Source organism: Homarus americanus, unplaced genomic scaffold (assembly GCF_018991925.1).
Source record: "Homarus americanus isolate GMGI-L3 unplaced genomic scaffold, GMGI_Hamer_2.0 scaffold22974, whole genome shotgun sequence".
Taxonomy (NCBI): Eukaryota; Metazoa; Arthropoda; class Malacostraca; order Decapoda; family Nephropidae; genus Homarus; species Homarus americanus.
This window is the reverse complement of record NW_024715545.1, coordinates 139,734-148,446: the sequence shown is the minus strand read 5'-3', so window position 1 is coordinate 148,446 and position 8,713 is coordinate 139,734. Positions and strand designations below refer to the sequence as shown.

General features: G+C 45.5%; 1 protein-coding gene and 1 long non-coding RNA gene across 2 annotated transcripts in view; both read right to left on the bottom strand.

Annotated features, from left to right (window-relative positions):
* Positions 1 to 1,196: 1,196 nt before the first annotated feature.
* LOC121857865 (chorion peroxidase-like) lies at positions 1,197 to 6,501 on the bottom strand. The gene is made up of 12 exons (XM_042354120.1): positions 6,285 to 6,501; positions 5,822 to 5,898; positions 5,588 to 5,678; positions 5,328 to 5,501; positions 4,260 to 4,378; positions 4,076 to 4,175; positions 3,693 to 3,890; positions 3,290 to 3,429; positions 3,039 to 3,203; positions 2,539 to 2,738; positions 2,037 to 2,206; positions 1,197 to 1,681 (listed from the first exon to the last, which is right to left on the bottom strand). Exons 3-12 carry the CDS (start codon positions 5,640 to 5,642, stop codon positions 1,503 to 1,505), a joined length of 1,500 nt encoding a protein of 499 aa, XP_042210054.1. The 5' UTR covers positions 5,643 to 5,678; positions 5,822 to 5,898; positions 6,285 to 6,501; the 3' UTR covers positions 1,197 to 1,502.
* A 921-nt stretch (positions 6,502 to 7,422) lies between these two features.
* The window catches only part of LOC121857864, a 1,711-nt gene continuing 420 nt past the window's right edge, over positions 7,423 to 8,713 (bottom strand). The window contains exons 2-3 of the long non-coding RNA XR_006087288.1: positions 7,724 to 7,922; positions 7,423 to 7,580 (exon numbers count right to left, since the gene is read on the bottom strand). This is a non-coding gene — a long non-coding RNA (uncharacterized LOC121857864). The remainder of the gene's footprint in view (positions 7,581 to 7,723; positions 7,923 to 8,713) is intronic.

Below are 8,713 nucleotides of genomic sequence, written 5' to 3'. Positions count from 1 at the left end.
GAAAGTTTTAAAAAGGAGAGGAGGCTAGATAAATTGGTGGACAGTGCAACAAGCAGCAACTTTTGTGAAAGTAAGTGCTGGAACCTTTGGAAAGTTTTAAAAAGGAGGCTAGATAGGGTGGTGGACAGGTGGAACAAGCTTAGCAACTTTGTAGTAAGTGCTGGAACGCTGGAAAGTTTTAAAAGGAGGCTAGATAGGGTGGTGGACGAGTGGAACAAGCTTAGCAACCTTATAGTAAGTGCTGGAACGCTGGAAAGTTTTAAAAGGAGGCTAGATAGGGTGGTGGACGAGTGGAACAAGCTTAGCAACCTTATAGTAAGTGCTGGAACGCTGGAAAGTTTTAAAAGGAGGCTAGATAGGGTAGTGGACGAGTGGAACAAGCTTAGCAACTTTGTAGTAAGTGCTGGAACGCTGGAAAGTTTCAAAAGGAGGCTGGATAGATTCATGGATGATAGAGAGTGGGAGTAACTCTCGACAGGAGCTGCCATGAACAGGTCAACTGGCCTATTGCAGACTCCTTATGTTCTTATACATACATACATACATACATACATACAGGTGGCACATACATACATACATACATAAGATCAACAGTTTTAAACATAATCTTTCATCTTTTAATTCCATTTTTTTTTCATTTTACCCCAAAAGTTTTAGATATTTTTTTTAAGACTTTTTCATATTTTTCGGTATTTTTTTTATTTTCTGTTTTATTATTATTATTATTATTATTATTATTATTATTATTATTATTGTTGTTATTGTTATTGTTATTATTATTATTATTATTGTTATTGTTATTATCATCACCACGAAAGACAGACAGACAGACAGACAGACACAGACAGACAGACAGACAGATAAGAGGTGAGATAGTGAGATAGGTGTCAGGGTGAGAGACACAGTGAGACATCTACTGAGAGAGACAGAGAGAGGGGGGGTGAGTGTATGACGTTGAGTGAGAGGGAATTAGAGTGAGGGTGCTTGTGTGAGTGAGTGAGAGGGAATGAGAGGGAATGAGAGGGCTCAGGAGGTACGGCATTCAAACGTTCCTCTGGTGGAGAGAGAGAGAGAGAGAGAGAGAGAGGAAGGAGAAATAATAAAAGTTATCTCACAAAAGCAAAATTTATCACAAAACTTTGGCCAGAAAAAGAGAGAGAGAGAGAGAGAGAGAGAGAGGAAAACAAACCAACAGCTTTAATTCATATTTTTATTCACATCAAAAACACAAACTTCAATTAATTTTATTTTGGTCATAAATTAAATAAAAACATTTAATTTTTTAACAATAATCAATTTTTTTAACTCGATAAAATAAAAACTTTGAAAACTTTGGAAAAAAATATAGTTATTTATATATTGGAATTTGGTTAGGTTAGGGTTTGGTTAGAGTTTGGTTAGGGTTAGGTTAGGTTTGGTTAGAGTTTGGTTAGGTTTTGGTTAGGTTTGGTTAGGTTTTGGTTAGGTTTGGTTAGGTTTGGTACCACACACTCCAAAGGTATTTAATATTCCTCTTTCCAAAGGTCCAGATTTAGCCTCGGGATGCACTTAGACTCACAGGCCACGAGCGGGTTGAAGGGACTCAGAACTTCCATTGACCAGCGTTGAACTTGAGTCAATTCCCTTACATTATCGCAGAGAATTCGAGAGAAGGAGACTTGTTGTAGTTCTCTCAGTTGACCTATGGCAGGGAGAGAGATAGTGAGAGATAGTGAGAGAGACAGAGAGAGATAGTGAGAGAGATAGAGAGAGAGAGAGAGAGGAAAGAAAATTTTTTTTTCATATATACACACTGTCTCTCTCTCTCTCTCACCCACCCACCCACACCCCACACCCCACCTCCCCACTCATCCCCTCCCACTCATCCCCCTCATCCCCACCCCTCCCCACTCATCCCCACCCCTCCACTCATCCCCACCCCTCCCCTCTCCCACCCCCCCCTCATCCTCATCCCACCTCCCCACCCCTCCCCTCCCATCCCCTCCCCTCATCCCCACCCCTCCCCACTCATCCCCACCCCTCCCCCACTCACTTACCTACAGTAAAAGCACCAGGCGAATCACCATACTCAAACCAGTATCGATCACCAATTTTGGCTCTAACGAATTGATCCGCTAAGATGCAGGCAAAAGTCGGCCCCACGGCGCCACCTGAGACGTGTTTCTCCGCCAGGGCTCCTACGAATAGGTCTATGTCCTCAACTTTCCTGGAGGGAGGGAGGGAGGTTAGGTAGGGAGGTAGGTTAGGTTAGGTTAGGTAGATAGGTAGACAGATAGACAGACAGACACACGTAAAATATCCCCCCCCCGCCAAATCTGTCTAATTTTTGTCTTCTCAGGTAATGAATTATTTGACAGGTGAAAGTGCTGCAGGTAGTTCTTAATTAACCTGTATTAATGAGGGTTAGGGTTTGGTTAGGGTTTGGTTAGAGTTTGGTTAGGGTTTTGGTTAGGTTAGGTTGGGGTTAGGTTAGGGTTGGTTAGGTTAGGTTAGGTTAGGGTTGGTTAGGTCCCTCTCTGTACCTTAACTATCACTCACCTGTACACCTTCTTGAGACTCTCCAACACCTTAGCTTCAATATCAGGTGTTAGGTCATCAAAACTCTTCACAGGTGTCAGACCACAAGCCATTCTGTGCCTGACGTATCCTGGAATCCCATGATCACGACCACGTTGTATGTTCAGGGCCAGAAGGTCAAGCCCGAACTGTTTCATGCCGCGAAACAGCTTCCCTGAGACCTGCAAAAACATAAGTAGGGTTAAATTGAGCTATTTTAACCTAATTTAGCTTATTCTGACGTGATCTGACCTAATCTGACGTATTATGACCTCAGTTGACCTGACCCTAACTGTTTCATGCCACGAGACATCTTCCATTTGACCTGAAAAAAACATAAGTAGGGTTAAATTGAGCTATTTTAACCTAATTTAGCTTAATCTGACCTGATCTAACCTAATCTGACGTATTATGACCTCAGCTGACCTGTTCTGACATGACCTAACCAAACCTAAACGACTGTCAATGAACCAATCACTCACCTCTTTAGACGCGCCACTCCTGACCTTGCCCGCTGATTGGCTCATGGCTCCTCTCGTTAACCGCTCAGGTGTGCCAGGTAGGTACAGAGGGAACGGGTCAAATAATACACTGCTGTAGTCACGACTTCTTGTGCCCCCATCCTTGGCTACTTCCATCAAGATATCCTGTATGAGAAGAACTTTTTATGTAAGTCGTAAAACACACACACACACACACACACACACACACACACACGCACGCACACACTTACAGTAACTTGCGTGTGGCCGAATCTAAAGGCACCTGTAGCGAACTCAGTAGTGATGGAAGGGTCAATATTCTCATTGTAATCAGTCGTTTGATGGCCGTCTGTACCTGTGTTGAGTCCAGCTGCTTCCATGAGTCGGGGGCCTGTTGAGTACATGACAGGTGTGTTACAGGTGTGTTATAGGTGCTACAGGTGTTATATTGGTTTGTTATAGGTGTATTACAGGTGGGTACAGGTGTATTGAATTCATTTATGACTTGTGTAAATATTTGGATTAGTTTGTGAGAAATACACTCTCTCTCTCTCTCTCTCTCTCTCTCTCTCTCTCTCTCTCTCTCTCTCTCTCTCTCTCTCTCTCTCTCTCTTTCTCTCTCTCTCTCTCACTCTCTCTCTCTCTCTCTCTCACTTATCACTGGAGGCAGGTATTCATTATAGGTCACTTGTTGAAGTTCTCCCACGAGAATTCTCTTCGCCTCTTGAAATATTCTCTCATCGTTCCAGTGAGCGTTGAGCTTCGCCAGTATCTTCGCCAGGCGGTTGTGTTCTCTCGCCCACACTGCCGTTACTACCACCAGCATAATTTGTTCGTTCACTCGTCCATCGCCTGACGAACATGAGAGTTTGGTTAGGTTTTGGTTGGGTTTTCGTTAGGTTTGGTTAGGGTTAGGTTAGGTTTGGTTTGGTTAGACTACGTTAGGTTCGGTTAGACTACGTTAGGTTTGGTTAGATAGATAGAGAGAGAGACAGAGAGAGAGAGACAGAGAGAGAGAGAGACAGAGGGACACTTACCCGCCTTAAAACAGAACTCTCCCTTGGCGCTCAGTTCAGGCACATTACAGCCACTTAAGTTCTTGTTGGGGCTCAGGAGCTCAGTACCGTCTCTTGATAACTGTAGGTGAGAGATCGTGAGATATAATGGTGGTGGGTTGAGACAGGCAGAGACAGACAGACAGACAGACAGACAGAACCTCACCTGAGTTTTCAGTAGTCCATTCTGAAAAGTTCTCAGTTCAGCAGTTTCCTTCAGTGAGTTCCCGTAGATGCTTTCGCCGTCTATATACGAGTTAAGCTGATTTAGGTGTTGTCTTGGCCCTGAGGAGAAAGATTTATGTGTTATTTGACCGGGAATTTGTGTTATTTTACCGGGATTGTGGGTTATTTTGCCGGGATTGTGGGTTATTTTGCCGGGATTGTGGGTTATTTTACCGGGATTGTGGGTTATTTGACCGGAATTGTGGGTTATTTGATCGGGAATTTGTGTTATGTGATCGGGAATGTGGGTTATTTGACCGGAATTGTGGGTTATTTGATCGGGAATTTGTGTTATGTGACCGGGATTGTGGGTTATTTGACCGGTAATTGTTGGGGTTATTTTAAGAGGTATTTGCTTTTGTTTTACAGGGGGTTTTAAGTTATTTTAACGGCATTGAAGTTGTTTTCTCGTGGTTTTATGAAATTTGGGTTATTTTACCGGGAGTTTGTGACAATTGAAGTTATTTTACCGGGAGTTTGTGACAATTGAAGTTATTTTACCGGGAGTTTGTGACAATTGAAGTTATTTTACCGGGAGTTTGTGACAATTGAAGTTATTTTACCGGGATTTTATTGTTAATTAACACGTATATACTGGTCATTTAATTTTTACTTCCTTAATATACCAACACCTGTGTATACTTCGATAAGGTACACCTGCATACACACCTGTAGACGCACCTGTACACCTGCATACACACCTGTAGACGCACCTGTACACCTGCATACTCACCTGTAGACGCACCTGTACACCTGCATACTCACCTGTAGACGCACCTGTACACCTGCATACTCACCTGTAGACGCACATGTACACCTGCATACTCACCTGTACACGCACATGTACACCTGCATACTCACCTGTCGACGCACCTGTACACCTGCATACTCACCTGTAGACGCACCTGTACACCTGCATACTCACCTGTAGACGCACCAATACACCTGCATAATCACCTGTACACCTGTATACTCACCTGAACACCCACCTGTACACCTGTATACTCACCTAAGGTACATCTGTCGGCAGGTAAGGACCGCACAAACTCCATACAGGTGACTCCGTAAGGGGTGTAGAAGGCGTCGGGGGAGGTGATGCCGATAGGGGCGCATTGAGGGTGTAGGGGGTGCCTGAAGTCCTGCCCCGCCTCCCGACAGCAGGGTATTGTACTGCCGTTGACTCCTGTATCGTAGAGTGAAGTTAGTACACACACACACACACACACACACACTGTACACACACACACACACACACCTGTACAAACTTACCTTTACTCATTGGAGTCTCTGTCAGGTCGTGCTCCAGGAACTGTCCAAAGCTCATGTGGAGAATATTTAGACAGGAGGGCTGACCAGATGAGAGAGGTTAGTTAGGTTAAAGCTAGGAGTTACTTATAAACATTTAAGTTATGGTAAAATATTTCGTGATTTTTGATGATAATAAATTAGATGTAAAGTAACTTAGAAATGTGTGTGTGTGTGTGTGTGTGTGTCTGTACTCACCTGTAGGTTGACAGTAGTACTCACTAGACGGGCATTTGGCAACTGTTACCGTCTGATGCCCTCTAATGACTTCACACCTGTAATTAGTGAGACAGGTGTTATGGCCAGGTGTAATGACTTGTACACAGACACACACACACCTCACACACACTGGCAGCACCACACACCAACCCGCCCCCTGCCTCCTGCCCCCCACCCATCCCCACCCTTCCCCACCCATCCCCACCCCTTCCCCCACCCATCCCACCCTTCCCCACCATCCCCACCATCCCCACCCATCCCCCACCCTTCCCACCATCCCACCCTTCCCACCATCCCACCCTTCCCCCACCATCCCCACCATCCCCACCCATCCCCACCCTTCCCCACCCATCCCCCACCCTTCCCCACCATCCCACCCTTCCCCCCCACCCATCCCCCACCCTTCCCCACCCTTCCCCACCCTTCCCCCCCCCCCACTCACCATCACCAAAATCTGAAGCCACGAGGCGTATAAAAGGCGTAAAACTCGCCCTTTCTCCTGGTTTGGCAGATTATTACAGCTGCCATCTTGGTTCCTATACGGTTGCTCGGGGCTACAAGCTTCTCTAGTCAGCTTAATTCTCTCCTCCTCACACTGCTTAGGAGCCTCGAAGCTTTGGATGTCGAAGTTAAGCTGAATCTTGTCCAGGTTGAATCTGAGGGAGTTGGGGTGGTAGTGGTAGTGGTGGTGTTAGGGTCGTGTAGGAGAGACAGACAGACAGACAGACAGACAGACAGACAGACAGAGTGTGTATGTAATAATATACCCAGTATGAGGCAGATATTGACAGACACAATTAGACAGAAATAGACAGAACTCGACAAAATGGACAGAAATAAAGAAAAAATTTACAGAAATAGACAGAAATAAATCAAAAAATAGACCTAAATAAAAATATACACAAAAATTAGACAGAAAATTCACTTACATCAGCAATTCTCTGAGTACAGTAATCAATAACATGACCCGTATGAGAGAGCTCTTTTGACGTCATCTTGTACTCATTATTTAAAGCTTGATGTGAGTACGATGCTGAGTCCTTCTGTAGATGGAGTCTTTCTTTCATCATTATCTCTTCAAGTTCTCTCTGTGTCTGAAATAGAGAGAGCGTGGTGGTAAGCTATAAGGTGAAGAGAGAGAGAGGGAGAGAGAGACAGATTATTATTGATATTTTTAAATAACGAAAATTCATCCTCTCCTCTCTCTCTCTCTCTCTCTCTCTCAAAACAAGCCTTGGAATACATCAACACATCCTAACACTCAGAACACATCCCTAATACTCAGAACACACTCAGAACACATCCCTAATACTCAGAACACACTCAGAACACATCCCTAATACTCAGAACACACTCAGAACACATCCTAATACTCAGAACACACCAGAAACACATCCTAATACTCAGAACACACTCAGAACACATCCCTAATACTCAGAACACACTCAGAACACATCCCTAATACTCAGAACACATCCCTAATACTCAGAACACACTCAGAACACATCCCTAATACTCAGAACACACTCAGAACACATCCAGAACCACATCCTCATCAACACATCCCTAACACACTTACTCTATGACATCAGTGGTGATACGCGTTACTGGTTGAGGGATGTGCCGCCATCATTGTCATCTGCAGGAAACGAAGATCTGTCGTGCTGTGTTTGAGGGCCTTCTTCAGTTGAGGACGATCTCTCGCCCTCCATCCACCGCCTCTTGTACCAGGAACTGTCTGTGTGTGGGATGTGTGTGGGGGATGTGTGTGGGGGATGTTTGTGGGGAAGGAATGTGGTGTGTGTGTGTGTGTGTACACACCCCCACACCATCCCCACCTCCCCCACACACCTCCCCCCCACCCCCACACCCAAACCTCACCTAATCTTGGCCATGTTAAGCTTAGTAGTTTATTCAGGTTGTCATCGGGTGGGAGGAGAGACAGGTAGACACAGGGGGCCCTCAGGAACAGTGGTGTGGGCCCCTCACAGGTGTACCCAGGTGACGTACTTAATGATTCGTGTCTCCCGAGTAGTATAGACACAGCTGAGAGAAGAGTTACGTTCATCATTGTCCTGACCTGTGAGGGAGAGACGGTGAGAGACGGTGAGACACACACACACACACACACACACACACACACAGCTATGATACAATGATATGAGTTATTAAGGATGTCACCTTCGTTGGTGAGTTCTGAGGTGACTAAAGAGGCCGATACAGGACCGGCAGAGTCGATCACAGAGGCTGCATGTGTGGGGGGCTACATCTAGTGCAGGAGGGCGGTGGCAGCGTCTTTCCGGCGTTGGTGCTTGTCTGCCTCGGTTTGTAGTCCTTTTCCCATATATTCTCCAGGAGAGAGTGGGGAACGGCTAGTAAGTAGAGGTCCTCCTGTTTTATACACCTCGGCCAGGATTCCATCAGGTCCTGGAGGATAGCTGAGGTGGGTCAGCTCTGGATGCTGGGGACCTGCTGGGTAGTCAGGACATCCACATCAGTGTTTCGGTTGAGCAGTGAACGGTAGTGCTCTTTCCAGCACTGAAGGAGGCCTTCATCGTCTTTAATTAGAGGTTACCGTCAGATGAGCGGAGGGGGGCTGTGCCACGGGTGATTGGCCCATAAAATGTTTTAGTGGAATTGAAACATTCGCGCATCTTGTGTTGATGTGCAAGTGTTTGTCCTTCACATGTTTTATTTTTAAACCAGTCGTTCATTAGTTTGAGAAGTTCCCTCTGGGCCGCCACTTTCTTCTTGTGAGAGGTATCAGCTGTGGTCCGAGACTGAGGGTTGCTCTGCCAGTCAGTTAAAGCAGCTCGTTTATCATCGATGAGTACATTGATTGCCGGGTCATTGTCATCAAACCAGACCTGG

What these genes read in the sequence shown, in the direction of transcription:
- LOC121857865 (XM_042354120.1), bottom strand. Translation starts at nt 5,642, where the DNA reads ATGAGCTTTGGACAGTTCCTGGAGCACGACCTGACAGAGACTCCAATG. An exon ending in AGAGACTCCAATGAGTAAAG is followed by an intron (nt 5,502 to 5,587) that starts GTAAGTTTGTAC and finishes TCTACGATACAG; the next exon opens with GAGTCAACGGCAGTACAATA. An exon ending in GCCTGGTGCTTTTACTGTAG is followed by an intron (nt 1,682 to 2,036) that starts GTAAGTGAGTGG and finishes TCCCTGCCATAG; the next exon opens with GTCAACTGAGAGAACTACAA.